At 51.7% G+C, this 21,580-nt stretch overlaps 1 protein-coding gene across 3 annotated transcripts in view; it reads left to right on the top strand.

The window, feature by feature from the left end:
• The window catches only part of GCK (glucokinase), a 33,556-nt gene that overhangs the window by 6,905 nt on the left and 5,071 nt on the right, over positions 1-21,580 (top strand). For 2 of the 3 annotated variants that reach the window (XM_054020820.1, XM_054020821.1), the window contains exons 2-9: positions 2,897-3,059; positions 4,772-4,926; positions 8,076-8,195; positions 9,741-9,836; positions 10,204-10,303; positions 16,035-16,218; positions 19,271-19,426; positions 21,343-21,576. In XM_054020820.1, coding sequence (XP_053876795.1) covers positions 2,897-3,059; positions 4,772-4,926; positions 8,076-8,195; positions 9,741-9,836; positions 10,204-10,303; positions 16,035-16,218; positions 19,271-19,426; positions 21,343-21,576 — 1,208 coding nt within the window. Of the gene's footprint in view, positions 1-2,896; positions 3,060-4,771; positions 4,927-8,075; positions 8,196-9,740; positions 9,837-10,203; positions 10,304-16,034; positions 16,219-16,431; positions 16,640-19,270; positions 19,427-21,342; positions 21,577-21,580 lie in introns of those variants that run through there. The other variant, XM_054020822.1, reaches the window with a different exon arrangement.

Below are 21,580 nucleotides of genomic sequence, written 5' to 3'. Positions count from 1 at the left end.
GACATCCGTCACCCCCCTGCCCTATGCCCGATCCTCCCTCTCCTTCCTGTAGGTCATGCCTCCCCTGCACTGTCTGTCCAGGTCATTTTATAACCTCCACCGCAGCATGAGTCTCCTCGCAGATCCCATGAAGTTGTCACTGGGGGAGGAGAGGGACTCATTCCATACCTTGGGGGATTTTATTCCCCAGGAGAATAGGGCACCCTGAAGGGGAAAGAGAGATTGAGCGGCAGAGAGCCATGCTCTGAGTGGGGGCATGACTTATAATAATAAATGGAGATATATCTATCTCATAGAATTGGAAGGGACCCTGAAAGGTCATTGAGTCCAGCCCCCTGCCTTCACTAGCAGGACCAAGGACTGATTTTGCCCCAGATCCCTAAGTAGCCTCCTCAAGGATTGAGCTCACAACCCTGGGTTTAGCAGGCCAGTGCTCAACCACTGCTCCCCCTGCTTCCTGGAGAGGTGACCTCTGCTCTGGCTGCTGCCCCACAGCTGACCAAGGCATGGGTGCATGGAACAGAGACACAGTTGGTTGAAGCCTGTGTGGAGTGACTGGCAGCAGATTGCTGGCTAAACTCTGACACATCATTGTTGTCTATGCAAACAGCGAGTCAAGGTCAACGGTGATGGTCCCTACAGCTCAGTGACCCTGCTCTGAGGACAAGCCAGAAGATGTGGGGTCCTCTTTGTATAAGGTCACTGTTATCTTACTTTGGGACAGGACCTCCGGGAAATACATTTCAGCCGGAGAGACTGGTGCCAATTCCAACATTACAAAAGACAGATCAGACCAGTGGCCACAGTTCTGAGCTGTTGGCAAGGGTGGACTTTAACAGGTGCGACATCACATGCTGGGAAGTAAACAGTCAGGGTGTTTTGAGGCTGCGGCATTACAACACCCAGCCTGGTGGGCTATAGCGAAGCGGACATTAAGCATAAACTTTAATGGGCTGTATTTGTAATAAGTTTACAGTAATGGGGTTTATAAGTCGCTTTTGAAGCAGCTTGGCTTTGATAGAGGGAAATAACCTTTGACGCAATTGCCCAGACAGGTGACAGTTTAGTAATTTTTTACTGTGGTCATGAGGTCTCCCGGACCTTGAGAAAGCATAAGCATGAGGTGTGTGACCAAGTGAAGAATAATGGATCATGATTTATGACCAGGAAAGTGGCCAGACCCTAATGGTCAAGAAGCCGTTGAAGAGCCCAGATTGTTGATCCAAGGGGGCTTGAGACAGTTTTGGTGGAGGCGTCAGTCCTGTTATTTCCTTATCGCTTGCTTGGGATAAACACGTGGACTTGTGGACGGGATACAGAAGCAGTCCCCTAGGAAGGAGGGCCCCCAAGAATGGACAAAAGATCAGCCTGCCCTTGCTTGATCAGGACTGGATCAGTTGAGGTGCAAAACCTGTGATCACCTGATTTGCCCAGAAGATCTCCAGGGAGGTCCTATGGGATGTGACCAGCTTGAATCTCAACCTTAAAAGACCAGGTAAGCGAGGAAGAAGTGTGCTCCTCTCCAGGTCCCCATAACGACAACCAAACGGCTGACACTCCTGCTTTCCCTGGGCTGGTCCCACAGAAAGTGGAGTCCAAGACACCGCAGACCAGCCAGTTGACCAGAGGATGATGCCCACTAACATGAAGGTACCTGAGCCAGAAGACATTGCCTGCTTCCCTACACTGCATTTCCTCTTTGACTCTCTGAAGCTCAACGGATCAAGCAAGACAAAGAGCAGATCCTTTTTCTTTTCCCCAGTGACTTTTCCTCTTTTTGTAGAATACCTGATACCTGTGCAGGAATGCTTGTGAGGAGAGACTTGGCTTGTGTGTGTGTCCTCTGTGTGTGTGTGTGAGCCCATAGTACGAAATTAACCTAGGTTAATGCAACTCTTACCAAGATCACTGAAGGCCATCCTGGGTTTGTAAAAATTCCAGCTTTAGCTCATTCTTTCCACAAGGGAAAGGACACAGATTGAAATTACTGGGATTATATAGTTTTGTAATGTAATGATTAATTTTGCTCGTGCAATGATTTGAATCCATTGTTGGTCTCCACTTGTTTATATTGTTAGTTAACCGATTTTAATTTGTACTATTGTTAACTCCTTGATTGATTACTCTGATTTATGTTCTAACCTCAATCTGATTCTCATATTGTTTAGCACTTTAAGGAAGTATAATTAACTAATTAGCCTTATAGTCATTTAGGCTCTTAAATAAAAGCCATAAAACCACATTGAGCTGATTTTCTCTAATCAAAAAGCTGTGAGGTCAAAAGAACCTTAGTTAAGGGGATTTTAATTAAACATTAACAAATCATTTAACTGAGGCCCTGAAAACCTTATTATTACTACAGTTCGCGGCACACCATAACCTAAAGCTTGGACAGTGTGAAACCCGTAAGTACCCACCTTCTTCTCCCATGGCTGCTCTGTTCCACTACCCAAATCTCACTCCGTCAGGAGTGGCTGGGTTGAGCTGTTATCATGGTTTTCTGGTTAATTTTTTGATCTCCACTCTGACCACTTCGGATGCCCATGCTGCGTTCTAGGCTTCCCCTTTCTCCTGTGTGGCCAGAAGACCTCTTGAATTCTGCACTGCCTCTGACGAGCTCCATGCACACGGGACCCTGATGTACCGAGCCTGTCCTTTCTGCACAGGAAAAGACTGGGCAGGCTCGGTGTAAGTGAATAAAATAAAAAAGCTGTTCAGTGTCTTGGAGCTTGTGTCAAAGCAAACACCTAAGGAGTGAGCACCTGCTCCCCATTCCAGGTGTGCATTCACCTGCATCCTCCCCTGGTCTTGGGCATTAGATCCCCTGCTCCTCTTCCTTCCCCGGCACAAACTCACCTGGGTCCCTCCCCGCTTACTTGCATCTCTGCTGCCATAGGTGGAGCAGATCCTGTCGGAGTTCCGGCTGCAGGAGGAGGATCTGAAGAAGGTGATGCGTCGGATGCAGAAGGAAATGGATCGGGGGCTGAAGCTGGAGACGCACGAGGAAGCCTCCGTGAAAATGCTGCCCACTTACGTACGCTCCACGCCCGAAGGCTCAGGTAACACATTAGCCTACAGGGTGTGAACGCCCAGGGGGAAATGGGAGCACAGAATTTCCCACCCCTACACCTTCCAGTGGTCCCATGGGTACACAGAGACCCCCCATAGAGACAGGGACCCACCCACCCTGGGGTAAGAATTTGGTCACCATCTGTCCACTCCTCTCCACCAAGGGCGTGCCGCTCGCAGCTTGGGGGAGGGAGCAATCAGTGGTGGTAGATGACAGAACAAGGAGCAATGGTCTCAAGTTGCAGTGGGGGAGGTCCAGGTTGGACATTAGGAAACACTATTTCACTAGGAGGGTGGTGAAGCACTGGAATGGGTTCCCTAGGGAGGTGGCGGAATCTCCATCCTTAGAGGTTTTTAAGGCCCGGCTTGACAAAGCCCTGGTTGGGATGATTTAGTTGGTGTTGGTCCTGCTTTGAGCAGGGGGTTGGACTAGATGACCTCCTGAGGTCTCTTCCAACCCTGATATTCTATGATTCTATGAAACATAGCGCGCTGGCCTTCGAATCCATGAAAGACCCACTAGAAGAAGGGCTAGAGAGGGTGGAACAGCCTGTCGAACCTCAGTCCTGCCATTGTCTTCTGAGAGGCATTGTCTCCAGTGCCAGTGAAGTCTGTGGGAGACAAGGAGGTTCCTGCCTTTCTCAAGAGGTGCCCAGCACCTTCCAGAATTAGGCCCTCCCATAGGTGATTTCAAGGCGCCCATCTCTACTCCTTGGTGTCTTCTAGATCAGAGCTGCCTCATCTTTTGCAAACTCCGCTGGCTAGCACAAAGGCCAGGGCTTGTTTGGGGGAGGCTAGCGCTGACTCTGTGGCACTAGCCTCATTCAGTCAGCGGAAGGCAGCTTTGTCCTTGTGCTGGCCCCCAGAGAGGCGTTTTCTGGGTCATTACGCAATCTCCTGAATTCCCCCACCTCCCTCCAGCAGCAGCAAGAGATAGGTGATAAACCCTGTGGCAGGAACTGTGTTGACATGAGGGATGATGCGGGAGCACCCGGTGGGCTGGGCTTCCGATCAACTGGCCATAAACTGAAGTTGCCAAACAGAACCCAGCCATGTTAGATTCATTTGGACGCACAAAAGAGAAAGCAACGTGTCTGTAAAATGGAGGGAAAAGACAGGTCTTTCTCCGTTTGCTTTCTAAGCAAGTCTTCCAAGTTATTAACTGCCTTCCTCTGCAGGGGTCCATGCAGTGAACATCACAAGTCAGGAATAGAGCTGGTCAGAAAATGGGATGTTTTTCTCCATGGAAAATGTTGACCTGTTGTTGAAAAAACAAACCTTTGTGGCCAAAACCCAGAACATGTTTGGTCAAAATCCCCCAAAATTTCAGTCAAAAACCAAACAGTTTTGGCCATGGTTTTTCAGGTTTTAGTTTTTGACAAAAAGTTAAAATTTTCCACAGGAAGGGGAGGGAACAGTTTGGGTTTTGGACTGAACATTTTCTGTCCTTTTGATGGAAAAAATAAAAACACCCCTCCCCCAACTAGATATTTTCCATGAAAATGTGCATTGAATCAAACTGCCAATTTTCCATCAGAAAAAAAAAAGGTTTGGGGGGAATTTTTCAACCCTGAATTCTACTGTTAATTTTCGTAGCGTCTAGGAGCCCAGTCGTGGGCCAGGGCCCATTGCGCTAGGCGTAGTACAAACACAAAACAGCTAAGTAACTCTTGAACAGTTAAGCTTCATCCTGATGTTGCAGAGGTTGGGGACTTCCTGTCGTTGGATCTCGGTGGCACCAACTTCCGCGTGATGTTGGTGAAAGTGGGCGAAGGGGAAGAAGGGCAGTGGAGCGTGACAACAAAGCATCAGATGTATTCCATCCCAGAGGACGCCATGACGGGAACTGCTGAAATGGTGAGTGAGTGCTTGGCCGAAAGGGCCATGAAAACAAGGTGCTGGCGGGTGTCCCCCAGACAAACTCTCCAACCAGAAGGTGGGCGGGTGGCAGCTGGGGTGGGAATGAAAAGGCAGCTGGAATGGAGCAATACTAAAAGTGCTGAAGAATAAGCTAAGTTGTCTGATTGATTTTCTAGATCTATCCAACTCCAACAGGCCGTCGAAGGTCTCCTTCAGAGATGCAGAAGGATGAGGGAGGGTCCACTTTCTACGGGATATTAGGAGGAATGTACAGAGTAAAAACATGGATATATCCGTAATTTACCAGAAAGGAACCATGCGGGAAGTCTCTGTAGCAGGGCTTCCGATATTCTGTGTTTAGTGCGGTAAATAGAGCTGAACAAATGATTGATTTTTTTGGTTGGTGGCCGAACCAAAAAAACTGGGGGGGAAATAGATCCGAAACAGAAAATTTTCAGTTTTTCTCACTGAAAAGCCTCTAAAAAAATTAATTTTACATTCAGCAAAATATTTCTTTCACTCCAAAACAATTTTTTTATTATGTAATTTTTTGTGTCATTTCATTTTCAAGTCTTCTTACCCTTTTTTAAAATCTAACTAAGTTTTTAAAGTCACTTGGTTTAGAAAGGAAAAGTGGAAATGTTTCATTTCAAAAACGTCAAAACAAAATGGTTTGACTTTACTGAATGTTATTTTTCTTTCATTTTTGTGCCAAAACTCTTTGCCAAATTTGACCTGAATTTGTGAATAGTTTCAGTTGACCTAAAACTGTATTTTTTGGTAATCAGCTGTTCCTCTGAACATTTTGCCCAGCTCCAGTGATAAGTCCAGGGTACATGGTCATTGGCAATCCTTTAGGGAGCCTGTATGAAGCCATGAGTCAGTTATACAGCCCACACTAAAGGAAAGCCAATAAAACCTTTATACTCCCACACCTCAGCACGTTCTCTTTGTGCTGCAAAGTTTAGAGAACCTGTCCTAGTTGATTTTTAATTGTTTATTCTTCATGAAAACTAAAGAGACAAGACTCTGAGGACAGACCAGGTTTAGCTAACATTGGACATGCAAAAAATGAAGTAGGATCTTGAAAAGATAAAAAGACCCCAGAGACTTTAGGATTTAAGATTAGACAGAACATGGATAGCCTAGCAGATTCATATTGCTTTTTTCTGGTCTAATTTGTAGAGCTGGACAAAAATTTTCTGTTGAAACTATTTTTTGATGGAAAATTGGGTTTTAGGCAAAACAAAAAAGAGTTTCTTGCTTCCCACATAAAATATTGGTGTGTGGGTTTGGGGGGCAGGGAAGGGACTGGGGGGCAGGGGGTCAAAACAAGAATGTTCAAAGATGGAAACATTTCAGTTGTGAAATGCTGCTGGCATGCCTCATGGGAGTTGTAGTTTGCACATCTAATGCTCTCATTTTCTTCTATGGCAGGACTTCATCTCCCATGATGCACCAAGGCCATGCCACTGCCACAGTGAACCACCTCCCTGCACTAAGAAGGGAGGCTGTGGTGCATCATGAGAGATGTAGTATGACTGGGGAGCCTGGCCTGTGGAGGAGAATGGGAATATTAGGGACCTGAACTACAACTCCCATGAGGCACTGCGGCAGCCATTACCAAATTGAAAGGATTTGAGCTTTAGATTTTTTGCCAAAAAACTTGAAATTTCTCATCTGATCAGCTCTATTAATATGTAATTATTCAAATGGCAGATATGACAGGCAATACATTCTAAGGTCCTCGGATTGGGGTACCAGTTTGTTTGATAGCCCATTTTTAGGTGTAACCTCAGTGGCAGCTTGACTAGACACCTGGGTCAAATAAGTTTTAGCTTCATCCAAGCCATATAAAACAGGTAGTTTTTTGTTTCGATTTTTGCTAAAGCATCTTTGTGATAAGAATAAAACTGAAGTACTAAAGCCCAGTTCTCACCTGTGGGTCTTTAGGAGCAAAAGCTGCTGCCTCTGAGTTTGTAGATTTTGACACATCTGGAAATTAGGAATCTTTTATTTTGGAAGCCCAGTTTAACCCTTTTACCTCCCCCCTCCCATCCGGCCGATTAATATTTCATGATCAGAGAGACACAATAATTGTGTGAATAATTAATTTTACTGGCTGCGTTAAAATAGCCATTACTAGGGTCACAAAATACTTACATATGTGAAGGGGAGGACTGAACTAATCGAATTTTCAAATAAAAACACAGAATTATACCAGCCCTCTACTCAAATTCCCGCACTCACCAGTCACAGATCTCGGTATTGTTCCCGAAGACTTCAGCTTCTCTACGTAACAATATATTCCACCCACGACGTGGCAGCCACGTCATCTAAGCACTTGCCTGGCACAGACACACCAAAGTCATGTCAGAATTCCCCCCCCACACACACCCTAAAAAAAAGTTTTGACTAGGAAAATTTTGCCCAGCTCTATCCAAGAGTAATTCCTTCAACGAACATATCAGAGGAAGGCCAGTAGGGTACAGACAACCAGATTTAGGGCAGAGATAAAGTCATCTGCTCTCACATACACACATTCATCCCTCCGCACACCAGGTGTGTGTGCCCAGTCCCAGCCTCCTCTACCAGTATTCATTTCCTCTGTACCTCCAGCTAGGACTGGGCAGCTGCACACATCAACTCAGCCTAAGAGGCGTGGGTGGAAGCCATGGCCGGCAGTGCTAGCCCATGTGCTGTTGGCCGCTCTGAGACAGGCAAGAGCTACCCGTGAGCACAGATTTTGCAGATCTCCAAAGCTGGAATTAGGAACTGCCATTGCATGGGCCACTACGTTATACCAGAGGGTTGGGTGCCCTCTGGTGGGCAATGCTGCGACTGCAGACATCTGCATGTCTACATAATGCGCGCCATAGAAATCTTTATGTAGTGCGTGTGGTTTTCTGGGTAATAATCACTGATGGTCATTATTCCCGAGGCAACATCCAATAGAAAGTCAATGAATGGACCTGGGTAGAGGCTAGAGAACTGGGCAGCATGGAGTGGCGGGGAGTGTGGAGCCTGGCGTTCCATAGAGGAGGCCGTCAGAGGCAGGAGGAGGTTGGTGGTTGCAGGGCTGACGAGAAATGCCCAGCAATGCTGTTGTCGTGATTTTGGAGTGACTTGGGGCCTCCCTTTTCCAGCTCTTCGATTACATCTCCGAATGCATCTCCGACTTCCTGGATAAACACCAGATGAAACACAAAAAGCTGCCTCTGGGCTTCACATTCTCCTTCCCCGTGAGGCATGAGGATATTGACAAGGTGAGCCCAAGGCGGGGTGACTCCCACGGGCAAATCAGAGGTGAAGGGTGAGAGAGGCTGCAAAGAATAGGGAGGGAGTGTGACAGTGGGCAAAGTGGAGGAGCCAAGCCTGGTCTTCACTGCCCCTTCACATGCTGAGCTACAGAGCTGCGTCCAGCGTCCCCGGGTCCACAGTGTGAGCGTGAACCCCCATCTGTACACAGCAGATCCCTTAAACGCTCGAGCCCAGGTCCTCAAAGGTATTTAAGTCCCCTTGATTTCAATGGAAGTTAGGTGCCTAAATACCTTTGGCCTTTCTTCATAGGGCTGGCGTCTTTATTCAGAGGTGAGCAATGACTGATCCCCCATCACGTTCATGCTTGTTGCTTCCGCTCTACACCCGCGTGCTCCCTTGCGCACTTACACTAGATCTCACACTTCAGACTCCAAAGCTCAGGCCGTGCTGATAAGGCCTCAGCTGGAGTATTGTGTCCAGTTCTGGGTGCCACATTCCAGGAAAGATGTGGACAAATTGGAGAAAGTCCAGAGAAGAGCAACAAAAATGATTAAAGGTCTAGAAAACCTGACCTATGAGGGAAGATTGAAAAAATTGAGTTTGGCTAGTCTGGAGAAGAGAAGACTGAGAGGGGACATGATAACAGTTTTCAACTACATAAAAGGTTGTTACAAGGAGAAAGGAGAAAAATTGTTCTCTTTTACCTCTGAGGACAGGACAAGAAGCAATGAGCTTAAATTGCAGCAAGGGAGGTTTAGGTTGGACATTAGGAAAAACTTCCTAACTGTCAGGGTGGTTAAGCACTGGAATAAATTGCCTAGGGAGGTTGTGGAGTCTCCATCATTGGAGGTTTTTAAGAGCAGGGTGGACAAACACCTGCCAGGGACAGGGCCGGCTTTAGCAGGTGCGGGGCCCCACGCCAGGACGCGAATTGTCTCTCGTCCCCCCACACCCCAACTCCGCCCCTTCCCTACCCCCTCCCTGCCCCATTGGATCCCTCCCCAAATCCCCGCCCTGGCCCTGCCCCCTCACTGCTCCATTGGATCCCTCCCCAAATCCCCGCCCTGGCCCTGCCTCTTCCCCAAGCATACTGCATTCCTCCTCCTCACTCCTCCCTCCCAGGCTTGCGCTGATCAGCTGTATGACAGCGCAAGTGCTGGAGGGAGGGTGGAGAAGCAGGACACGGCTTTTTTTTTTTTTTTTTTTTTTTCTCCATTCCGCTGGCAGCCCTGGACATTGCGGGGCCCTCTTAAGGCGTGGGGCCCCATTCCGGGGTATCGGCCGAATCGGCTTAAAGCCAGCCCTGGCCGGGGATGGTCTAGATAATACTTAGTCCTGCCTTGAGTGCAGGGGACTGGACTAGATAACCTCTCAAGGTCCCTTCCAGTTCTCTGATTCTCTGATTGTGAGAGCTGGGACTGCCCAGCTGGACATGCATTAGCAATAATGCACCACCCGCATCCACTGGGACCAGAGAACTGATTGCTTAGCTCTCTGCTTTCTCTCTTTGTAGCACTTTGATCTAGCCCCTTTGTCCCCTTGTCCCGCAGGGGATCCTTCTGAACTGGACGAAGGGTTTCAAAGCATCAGGAGCTGAAGGGAACAACATCGTGGGGCTTTTGCGGGACGCTATCAAGCGCCGAGGGGTGAGCTGAAAACATGGTTTATGCTGTTCATGCTGGCTAGTTCCCCAGCGCCTCCTCACAGCTGCACCCTCGTGGGGCAAGACTGGGGCTTCTCCGGACAAACCAGCTCCACTGGGGGCGCGTTGCAACCCTCCGGCTCCTGCAGCCTCAAGGACATCCTCAGTGGGCTGGAGAGATCGTCACTCTGCAGGAGCATTCTTGGCTTGCCCAGTCCGGATCAGTGGACTGGGCACTCCACGTGCCCCTTACTAGCGTCAGGGTCCTGCCCTGGAAATGTTCTGTACTCAGGTGCATGCTTCCTTTTGCATGGGCTCTTCTCTGGGATGCCTAGGGGATCATGACCTCTCTTTTGTATGCTCCTCCACAGGATTTCGAGATGGACGTGGTCGCCATGGTCAATGACACGGTGGCTACAATGATTTCCTGTTACTATGAAGATCACCGGTGCGAGGTTGGCATGATAGTGGGTAAGTTACCTGCCCACCTGGGTGTTTCCCCTCATCCCAGAGTGCACTGGGCGCAGCTCCTGCCAACACGGGCATTCCCCACCTGCCCACGGACACCGCAGGCTCCCTGATGTGGATTGTCCTGGTGGAATTCCTGCCGGTCTGTTCTCAGGGCTCATTCCAGTCCTGTTGGCAGCACGAGGAAGCAGAGTAGTCCTCGGTCCAGCTCATACTGTGGGAGTGGGTGGGACGCCTCAGAGCTATTCAGTTGATTTGGGGCTAGGCCGTGCCGTGTGTCATCTTTAGCAACATTCAGGAGGCAGGTGGGTTGGAGGAAAGCCCCACCGCTGAACTGCTCTGGTGTCATGTGTGTGGCAGGGGGCATTCTCAAAGACCTTGCTCTCCAGCTGGGATTTCTCTGGACACAACTACTGTTGAGCCTCCCTTGAGGCTAATGGTGTTGCGATGTCGGTCAGGTGTCAGGCTCCCTCTAGATGCGGCAGCTGGGGCGATGTAACGGTTCTGCGCTGGTCTTAGTAACCCTGGGGTCCGCAATGATTCTGCTGACGCCGATGCACGTTCCCTCCTCCCATGATTTGTTCCTCGCAGGATCCAGTTGTCTTTTGCTCCGTGATCAGCTGGTACCCAGGGTGTCTCTGGTATTTCAAGTAACCCTGCTGATTTCTTTGACCGTCTGTTTCCGCTCTCTGTGATGGGGGAGGAGTGAGCACTCTTGCTGACTTCCAGTTGTTACTGATTGTTGGGCTGAACCGTGGGTTTGTGCATCAACCAGAGTCACGTTACTGCTCCGTTTGCATTTCTTCCAGCTGAATTGTTAAGCCTGGAATTGACGTAGGTTTGTGTAATGGAGATCTTGTGGGAAATAAAGTCCCTGCCCATGTGTTCTGTGGAAGCTGTTCCCTACTGGTACTTGTCTATTCTCCAGTAGGTTTAGATCTATTTATCTATCTTAGGGTTGAATACTTCCACCCATCACCATAATATCTGGGCACCTTTCCCGTAAAATTGATAGCGATAGCAAAGTCCCTAGAGGACTGGCTAAATAAAGATCTCCGTCATCATGCTTAGCTTCCTTGGAGACAGTCTTCACTCCCCGCCGCCCCATTGTTCTGGGGACACTGTGGCGAGAAAGCGCTGTGCTCAAACAGGGAGATCGCAGTGAGCTCCTGCACTTCCGCATCTGGAATCAATGATGGGAGCCCAAGGGGTTGCAAATTGTGATCTAGGATGGGGAACGCCCGTTCTACTGACTTTGCCTGTTCAATTTGAGATCGCCGTTCATTTAGTAACCGGTTAACTAGGGGCACGTCTGGGACGCTGAGACTCGATACCATGTGTGGACGTTACCTCTTCCATCTCCCATGAGCTGATAACCTGACCTACCAAGAGCAGTTAGCATCCCCTTGAGAGTCACCGCTGGCTGCTGGTTCCCATGAGGAGGACAGAGCAGAGCTGAGGGAGTTACTCACAGCCCAGCCCCTGTGTGCGAGGTGGGCTCTATGAGTGGAGAGCCGCCGGGTGGAGCAGGAGGCAGAGCTCCCTTGGAAGGACTCGGGAATGACAGGACATAAGGGAGCTGGCAGGAGAAAGGCTTGGGGGTGGGCCCAAAGTTCTGGGCAGGGACCAAAGCATATGGGCGGACCCACTGTTATAGAGTTTTAGGCCAGAAGGGACCACCAGTCTGACCGCCTGTAAATCACAGGCCACCCACCCCACCCAGCACCTGCACACTAACCCAACAACCCAGGTGTCACAGCCCAGAGGACACTAGACTGTGGTGTGCCACAGGCTGAGATTAGGAGTTACCAGGGTGCACCCATGCCCTGCAATGGCAGGGAAATGGCTGAGAGATGCCCCCAGATAATCCTGGCGAGGGACCCGCACCCCATGCTGCGGAGGAAGGCAAACCCCCCCGAGATCACTGTCAATCTGACCTGGGGAAAATTCCTTCCCAACCCCAGAGCCCCTGGGCATGGGAACAACAACCAGCCAGCGACACCAGGGGAGAGACTGCTCAGATCCCTAGCCCACCCCGCCCAGTGTCCCATCTCCAGCCATGGCCATCCCATAATGCATTTGGGGGGAATCCCTTCCTGACCCCTGCAGGTGGCCGGCTGACACCTTGAAGGACCTGGGAGCCCGATTCAGCTCCCGCTCACCCCACGTTCATCAGGAGTGGTCCCGGAGCACCACTGGTGCAAGCGATTAGAGAGTTGGGCCTGTTGTGTTCACCACGAGATCCTTGCTGAGCAGACACAGCCGGCAGCAAGGCAGGGCTGATTCCCACTCCTGGAGAGCAGACAGTGATGCTGGGCCGCCCACCCGGGGACGCCGCAGCGCGCCTCGTGTCAGAGAGACGCCGAAGCTGAGCCGCACACAGTGACAGCAGGACGCTGTTAGAAATGCTGGGATACCCTGTGCATGGGCAGGCTGCGGCCTCCTGGAACGGTGGCAGCCGATGGCAACCCGGGGCCCCTCCTGCAGCTGCCAGGGAGGGAGCTCTGGCATGGCGCCCTCAGCTGGGGCAGGTGGAGAAGCAAGGACACCTTCCCCATGGGGCGCAGGAGCCGCTCAGTGTCGTCAGCGACAGCTCCATCTGGGCCTTTCGCATGGCTGCCTCTTCCGCTCGTCCTGGGTAAACAACGCTCGCTCGGCACTGGCCTATTTTTTAATCACGCTAAGAATAGAGATGAGCTCATCTCTGAGTGGGAGCTGCCAGCCGGGTGAGTTTAACACACAGTGCTCCTTCCGAGCGGCCGCAGACTTCCCCAGTGGGTGAGGGCCGAGGGCTCCCCCAACAGGGTATTATCACTGCTGGCTTCACCAGGGTGGGCTGTGGATTTATAGATTCCAAAGCCAGAATGGACCCCTGTGATCAGCTGGTCTGACCTCCTGTAGACCACAGGCCATGGGACTTCCCAGGATAATTCCTGTTTGAACTAGGACGGATCTTTTACAGAAACATCCCAGCCATGGAGAATCCACCACAACTCTTGGGAAATTGTTCCGATGGTTAATGACCCTCACTGATTTGTACCTTATTTCCAGTCTGAATTTGTCTAGCTTCCCCTCTCAGCCATTGGGTGGTGTTAGACCTTCCTCTGCTAGCCTGAAGAGCTCAGTATGAAATACTTGTTCCGCATGTAGGCACTGATGGACTGGGATCAAGTCACCCCTTGACCCTCTCTTTGTTAAGCTAGATAGATTGAGCTTTTTGGGTCTCTCACTGGAAGGCAGGTTTTCCAGTCCTTTAATCATTCTCGTGGCTCTTCTCTGACCCCTCTCCAATTTATCAACATCCTCCTTGAATTGTGGGCACCAAAATTGGACACCGTATTCCAGTAGCGGTCGCGCCAGTGCCAGATACAGGGATCAATATGGATTGGCCAGTGCTGCCAAGTCACTGCCTCCAGGTGGGATTTCCTGTACTCTTACCTGGGACTAGTGGGGGACTTGCTTATAGACCTGTAGGCAGTATTTTCTCATGTGGACAAGGATTCGGTTTCTATCGTTTCTTTTCCTCAAAGGTCAACACTATGGTATGGTGATCTGGAGTAGCGGTCAGTGGTAGCTATGCCCTCTAGTGGCTGGCTTGTCAGACTAGCTCAAATATGTCTCACAAGTAGAATCAAGAGAATCATCTGTACCCAAGAACTTTTTTGACAAATCTCGCCTCTTTCTGCTGGAGATCTTGTCAACTGATTGCAGCTTTCCGAGTTAATTTGCCAGCAGAATGTGTTGGGTACGGCTCTTTTTGCGGTCGTTTAGTCAATGAGTGCACCCTCATCCGAGATATTTAAATTCAAGCGGTGTTGCTTAGTTGTGATAGATCAGGTAAGTTACGCAGGATGGTTTCCACTCATTGGTTAGAGGAGGGTGCAGGCACTTCGAAGATGATGATTTGTGTGCTTGCGTTTAATATTTGGTTTCCAAGAATATTCATGCGAGCAGCTTGCTATCTAATGTGCTTATCTGGCTCATAGTTAAGCATCTAGGCGGTGGCATGTGAGCACCTCGCAATCTTTAATGTATATATCCTCATGGCAGTCCCCTGCCGCCAGGAAGTACTGTAATCCCCATCATACAGACAAGGAGCTGAGCACGGAGAGGCCGGGGCCATTCTGAGCTCAAACATTTGTGCCGACGAAACTCAGTTACTTGAAAGTTTGTGGGATGTGAACGCTAAAGGGTGAAAAAGGCGCCATCATAAATCTGAGCCAGATGTGCTTTCTGGGTGTGCCGTTTGCCCATCTCTTGCCCTGAGTCCTAGTGAAGAGATTCTCCCTTAGCGCTAGGGGGCCCGTGCTTCGGGAAGACGTTCTTTGTACTGCAGGAGGCTTGATTTCTAAGCCAACCTCATGATTTTTTGAGGCCTGGCTCCTGAGTTTTGAGCTGAGGGTGGCAACATCTACAGGGAGTATTAAATTATGACAGAGCAGTTCCATGTTCGTCACTTACCAATGCAACCGGAAGAAGTGCACAAGGACGAACAGACGGCCCAGCCCGAGGGCCCGGCTTCCACGGGACACACCAAAAACCGCTCAGCCCTGCAGGGGCACCATTACAGAGACAGAGAAAAAATCACTGTGGTCCCTTGACTTTCTGCTTCTCTGGGTCACCACTGAGCTATTGACTACCATGGTCCCAGCCTCCCTCACCCGCTTGTTAAATTTGCAAACAAGCCTCTGCGCGTTTCCTCCCCTGCTGTCCCTCACGCTCCCCCTCCTCGCCCTGTAAACATCCCCAAAGCTACCTCATGATCCCCCTTCCAACCGCTCCTTAAAACTCTCCTTTGCCATGACGCTTGCAAAAACCGTACCAGCCAGGCAGCAGCTGTGCTGAGACCCCTGCTGATCAATACTGTCCCATTGTCTCCGTGTGCTCCCCTGTCTGCCTATACCCAGTTGTTCTCTCTCAGGGCAGGGACAGTCTTTCATTGTGTTTGTGTGCAGCACCTTGCACCAGGGAAGCCTGGTCCGTGCCAGGGGCTCATAGGCTCTCTGGTCACACAAGTAATAATACCCGGTTGCTCCAGGAGAAAAAGGTGACACCGTGATCCTTCAAGGAGCAATAGCTAACTGACCAGTGGTGCAGATCCGCAGCTGGCAGAGATCGACTGATCGCCCCCGGCCGTGGATCTGACCCAGGCCTTTGAGAGCTCTGCATCAGCCACACTATTGCAGAGCTGGGTTGTTGAGAATGGCTGAAAGGAGGAGTATGGACCTTGGAGGGCTTTCCCCTTCTTCCACAGCATGGGGCATGGGTGGTCTGCTGGCATCATCTGGGCATGTCTCACCTAATCCATTCCCTGCCCTGGCAGGGGCCTCGGCCATCGGTGGTGCCCCGGTCTCTTCTGTTCTCTGCCTGTGGCTGCAATACTTCGGCCTCGTGAAACCCTTTAGCCTAACTGGCGTCATCGGGCTTAGCTCTGGGTATCGGGTGAAATCCTGTGCCAGGCAAGAGCTCAGACTAGTGGTCCCTTCTGGCTTTAAACGCTAGGAAACAGGCTATAAGGATGGGGCATGAGGTTGTATCATGGGCATACGTAGGCTATGGCCTGTATTAAGCCCGTGCGTCTGCCCCTTGTAAACTAGATACCCGCGCAGACTCAAAGCCAGCGGCTGCTCATGCAGTGGGTCAAGCGCAGGGCCCGCGTCCCCAGCTGTCACAGGGCGCTTTGCCTGGGACTCGCCATCATGAGACTAACCCCCGGCTTGGTGTCCCCTGCCAGGTACCGGCTGCAACGCCTGCTACATGGAGGAGATGGAGAACGTGGAGCTGGTGGAGGGGGACGAGGGCCGGATGTGCGTGAACACCGAGTGGGGAGCCTTCGGGGCCTCAGGGGAGCTGGACGAGTTCCTCCTGGAGTACGATCGGGTGGTGGATGAGACCTCACTTAACCCCGGGCACCAGCTGTAAGGGACACGACAGATAAAACAAATGCTTTCCCTGCGCCTCACTTCCTCCCTGCTGTCGCCCGGCCGCAGAGCCGGATTCTGCCAGCCGCGGCTGCTAATTCAGCGGAGGTGGGGGCAGTTCATCTCCAACGGGATTTGCTCAGCTCTGGTTCTGAGAGTGCAGTTTTACATTCCCTGGCAGGCAAGTCGGCCCTTCGTGACAGTGTGGGCCGAGGGGCCGAGAAGTGGGTCTGCGGGGCTCTCTCTCAGAGGTCCCAGTACAGGTGCTGCCAGGGGCTGGCTTGTCTGATCACTGAGGTGCTGTAGCAGGAGGCTGATATGTGCAGAGCCCAGCAAAGAGGAAAAGTGGTTGTTTTCCTGCAGCTCAGAGAAAATAGCCTCACAGACTGAGCAATCCATCTTGGCGGTGTTAAAACAGGTGAGAGCAATTTCCGCTCACCAGCCCTACCTCCAGCCCTCTCTCTCTCACACACACACACCCCAAGGGTGTCTAAACACACACTCGCATACCCACGGACACACCTCAAACATACCGACATGTGCAAACATCCCCTCCACACACACACACACTGTGAAACAGACACACTAGCTCCCTCACACGTCCGTAACTGCACCCACGTCTGCTAATCCACCCACGCTGTCTCCCTTCAGAAACACAACTGTGCACATACGCCTCACACACACCTCCGTACACCCCCTGTGCACAACCATCCACTCACAGCCATGTGCACACTCACCCTGCTACACCCTCAGTACATTCACCCCAGGACACAGATACCCACCAGCAATCTACACTCACATACCTGGATACACACAAATACACTCCCCTATACACACAGTAAAACACCAACACACACACCGAGAGCAATCTACACTCCTGCACCCTGGTGCCCTCACAAACACACTCCCGCATCCACACACCAATACACAAACACACCCAGAGCAACCTACGCTCACACCCCAGATGCCCACAAACACACTCCCATATCCACACACCAATACACAGAGCAATCAACACTTACCCCCCAACACCCTGACAAATACATGTTTCTCCCTTGTGCTTTTCCTCACTTCTCTCCTTTCCTTTCCCCTTCGCTCTCTCGCGCTGTCCCCAGCCCAGTGTCCCACTAACCTTGAAAGGACAGAGGAGGCCCCCAAGGGCTCTACCTTTGTCTTCCCTCCCTTTGGCTCTGCAGTGGTGGGAAAGGGCAACTGCCACTTAGCATTAAGGGCTGAAGAACGCAAAACCTACCAAGGCCTGAAATAAAAGTACCAGGGCGGGACCGGGGCGGGAAAGTAGCCGACAGCTGTTGCCCGAGGAGCGTGGCCATCTGAATAAGCGATCAATGGCAGGGCCATTTGAGTTAAGCATCTCCTTAGCTGCAGGAGCAGAGTGGGCCCGATCCTGGCCCATGCTATGGGGCAAAGGGGTCGTAAAGACATTTGCGGAGGATGAATCACTGGCTCTGTGCCCCCTCGCTTGGTCCCCCCTGAGCTCAGTGGGTAGAATCATAGAATCTCAGGATTGGAAGGGACCTCAGGAGGTATCTAGTCCCACCCCCTGCTCAAAGCAGGACCAATCCCCAACTAAATCATCCCAGCCAGGGCTTTGTCAAGCTGGCCTTAAAAACCTCTAAGGAAGGAGATTCCACCACCTCCCTAGGTAACCCATTCCCGTGCTTCACCACCCTCCTAGTGAAAAAGTTTTTTCTAATATCCAACCTAGACCTCCCCCACTGCAACTTGAAACCATTACTCCTTGTTCTGTCATCTGCTACCACTGAGAACAGTCTAGATCCATCCTCTTTGGAACCCCCTTTCCAGTAGTTGAAAGCAGCTATCAAATCCCCCCTCATTCTTCTCTTCTGCAGACTAAACAATCCCAGTTCCCTCAGCCTCTCCTCATAAGTCATGTGCTCCAGCCCCCTAATCATTTTTGTTGCCCTCCACTGGACTCTTTCCAATTTTTCCACATCCTTCTTGTAGTGTGGGGCCCAAAACTGGACACAGTACTCCAGACGAGGCCTCAACAATGTCGAATAGAGGGGAATGATCACGTCCCTCGATCTGCTGGCAGTGCCCCTACTTATACAGCCCAAAGTGCCATTAGCCTTCTTGGCAACAAGGGCACACTGTTGACTCACATCCAGCTTCTCATCCACTGTAACCCCTAGGTCCTTTTCTGCAGAACTACTGCCTAGCCATTCGGTCCCTAGTCTGTAGCAGTGCGATGGAGGGAGGAGGGTGTGACTGGAGGATGCTACACTCCAGGGCTCCCCTGCGGTGTAATGGTGTCTCAGGACCCGTTACAAGCTGGCACAAGTTAGAGCAGTCCTGAGGTGGCTCTGAGTTGAGGTGTGCGGGGGTGAGCTCGGCCCCCAGCAGAGCCAGGGATCATGGGGGCTCAAAGCCATCTTCTCCCCCACCCCAGGGCATTGGGTGAGGCTCTAGCACAGTGGAGGATTTGGGCCTGTCAGTGTATTTGGTATGTAACTGTCCTGTTCTCCTTCACCTATCGCACTACTGAGTGGGTGATGGAAACACTGGCCCAGGCTCTGCACTGGGCCCAGGTGGTTGGCGTCTGGTACCACTTCCCTCTGCACAGGCTGCCCATAACTCCCCCCAGCTGCAGGCCCCGGAACCGGCCGTTGCATTCGCTGGGTGCTGCAGGCAGCAAGAATTGGCTTTGGCTTCGGCTCTGCTCACTGCAAGCTGAGGCGTTCCTCTCCTGCCTGAGTCTCTGCACGAGGCCTGTCCCCACGGAGGTTGGGAGTAGGGAGACGTCCCTTTGGCAGAATGCAAGGGGAGGAGAAGCCGAGCAGGACCTTTGCCCCCCTTGGGCTGGCACTGTGGCAGCATCCCTGAGCCTGCAGCTATCTCAGGAGGAAGGGGCAAGCCAGCGTCAGCGTTGCTCAGCCGGGGTTGTGTCGAGACAGATCTCTAGGCCTCGGATGCCCCTCGTTGCAGGAGAGCAGGGTCCGACTGAGAGCGGGCAGAGGGTCTGTGTCCTCGCGGCCCTGACCGGGGGTACTCTTCTGTCCCCGCCCAGCTACGAGAAGATGATCGGAGGCAAGTACATGGGAGAGATCGTGCGGCTGGTGCTGCTAAAACTGGTCAATGAAAATCTGCTCTTCCATGGGGAGGCGTCCGAGAAGCTGAAAACCAGAGGCAGCTTCGAAACCCGCTTCATCTCGCAGATCGAAAGGTACGTTGTGGCCTCCCCAACCGCCCAATGCGCAGCCAGCCCCACCCGCTGCAATTCAGGGGCTCCTCATAGAGCCCTACGAGGGAGCTCTCCCATCCCCCCCACCCACCAGCTGTAATCCCATCCTACAGCCCCAGAGCACGGCTGGACTCCCAGGGCCCCCAACGGCGACCGAGCTGCAATATGTATAACTAGAGAGAACAACAACCGTTCCCCACTGGGCTTCGAGCTCACATGGAAGCCGTGTATGTCAGCTCCCCCTCTGACAGGGACTCGCACACACCTACGGCAGGTACCCTCACACCTTGCAGTGTACTGGCTAGAGCACTGCACTGGGGCTCAGGAGACTTGGGTTCTCTCCCCAGCTCTGCTGGGCAACTTTGGGCAAGTCACTTGCCCGCTCTGTGCCTCAGTTTCCCCATCTATAACGACACTGCCCTTCTTTGAGCTCTTTGGCTGAAAAACTTGCTGGGGATTGTTAGTACTTGGAATGAGGAATCAGCCCCAAGATTGCGGGAGCCAGAGGAAGGGTGCCAGTCAGTGAATGCTCTTTAATAAGGGTGCCCACAACCCCCACACGACTGTGCCAGCGTCACTTTGAACAGGGCCTAGCTCACTTTTCCTTGCACGTTATTAGTGGCTGGTTTGCTCTGCACCTGGCTTCTTGAGCCCAGCTTCTCGGGCCTGACCCAACTGTCCTCCCTTTGCAGCTCTAAGATCACGGGACTTAGAGCAGCTTTAAGGCTAATCCTCTAAAATGCACCAAGTTAGGCCTGGTAGTCTACGGCCCAAGGGATTTCTGATCATCTAGTCTGATCTCCAGCGTAACCCAGGCCAGAGAACCTCAACCAGAGATTCCTGCGTCTAGCCCAGAACTCCTGGCTGAGCTACAGCGGGTCTCTGAGAAAGATTGAAAGACTCCAAGCAATGGAGAACCCACCATGCCCCTGGTAAATTCTTCCAGTGGTTAATTACCCTAAACAAATGCACCTTAGTTTTAATCTGAAGTTGCCTAGCTTCCGCTTCCCACTGTTGGATCTCCTTCTGCTGTTTACAGCAAAATTAAAGATCCGTCTATAATCAGAGATCTTCTAGCAGGTGGTGACCAAGTCACCTCTTAGCCTTCTCTGGGCTAAACCAAACAGAGGGAGCTTCATAAATCTCGCACTGTGAGGCAGGTTTTCCAGACCTCAAATAATGCCCGTGGGTCTTACCAACATGGAGGCAGGCGGGCTCCCGGAACTATGGGCTGTATTTGTAGGGATGGGGAGAGACGCCTGCTCACAGACCTTCCACGCCAGACATCATTTGGTGGGAGGGGCTGGAAGCACCTGGAGGAGATTGGGAAGGAGGCTGGAGTCTCATGGGCATTGGTAAAGCGGGTTTACAGGAGGTACAGTAGAGCTGAGTGAGGTTTTAGACACGTAGGAACATAGGCAGCCTAAGGGCCCTCTCGCCTAGTCTCCTGTACCTGACATTGGCCAGCACCATCTGCTTCAGGGGCTGGGTGGAACAAGAAACCCCCAAGGGCAATTCTGGGTAGCCCGAGCCCTGACCCCATTTCTTTGTTGCACCCTATCTCACGTAACTGCACATGTTGCTGTTACAAGGAGCTGTCCTGCTGCTCTCTTCCCAGGAGTATGAGCAGTCTGAAATTCAGCCACTTCTGGTGAGGAACTGCACTGCAAACCAGCAGAACATTTTCCGGAGGGGTAAACGGGTGTCCTCTCCTGAGTCGCCAAAGCCAACTTCCATCCAGCTACCAGCAGGCCTTAGGAGCCTGCTAGCTGTCTGCACCCTTCCACTGGCTTTACCCAGCACCTTCTGTCCAGCTGCCCCAGCAGCACTGGGTCTGCCCCCCGTGTTCGGCACGCCCTAGCGTATGGAGCCTGACATGCTTTCACTCTCTGTCCCAGCGACGCCAATGACTGGAAACAGACCTACAACATCCTGACGTCCTTCGAGCTGCTGCCCTCGCTCACGGACTGCGACATCGTGCGGATGGCGTGCGAGAGCGTCTCCACGCGGGCAGCACAGATGTGCTCGGCAGGGCTGGCCGGCGTGATCAACCGCATGCGGGAAAGCAGGGGCGAGGAGAGGCTGAAGATCACCGTGGGCATCGATGGCTCGGTCTACAAGCTCCACCCCAGGTGA

This window comes from Malaclemys terrapin, chromosome 2 (genome assembly GCF_027887155.1).
Source record: "Malaclemys terrapin pileata isolate rMalTer1 chromosome 2, rMalTer1.hap1, whole genome shotgun sequence".
In the NCBI taxonomy this organism is placed as follows: Eukaryota; Metazoa; Chordata; order Testudines; family Emydidae; genus Malaclemys; species Malaclemys terrapin.
This window is presented reverse-complemented; position numbering and strand designations above follow the sequence as displayed.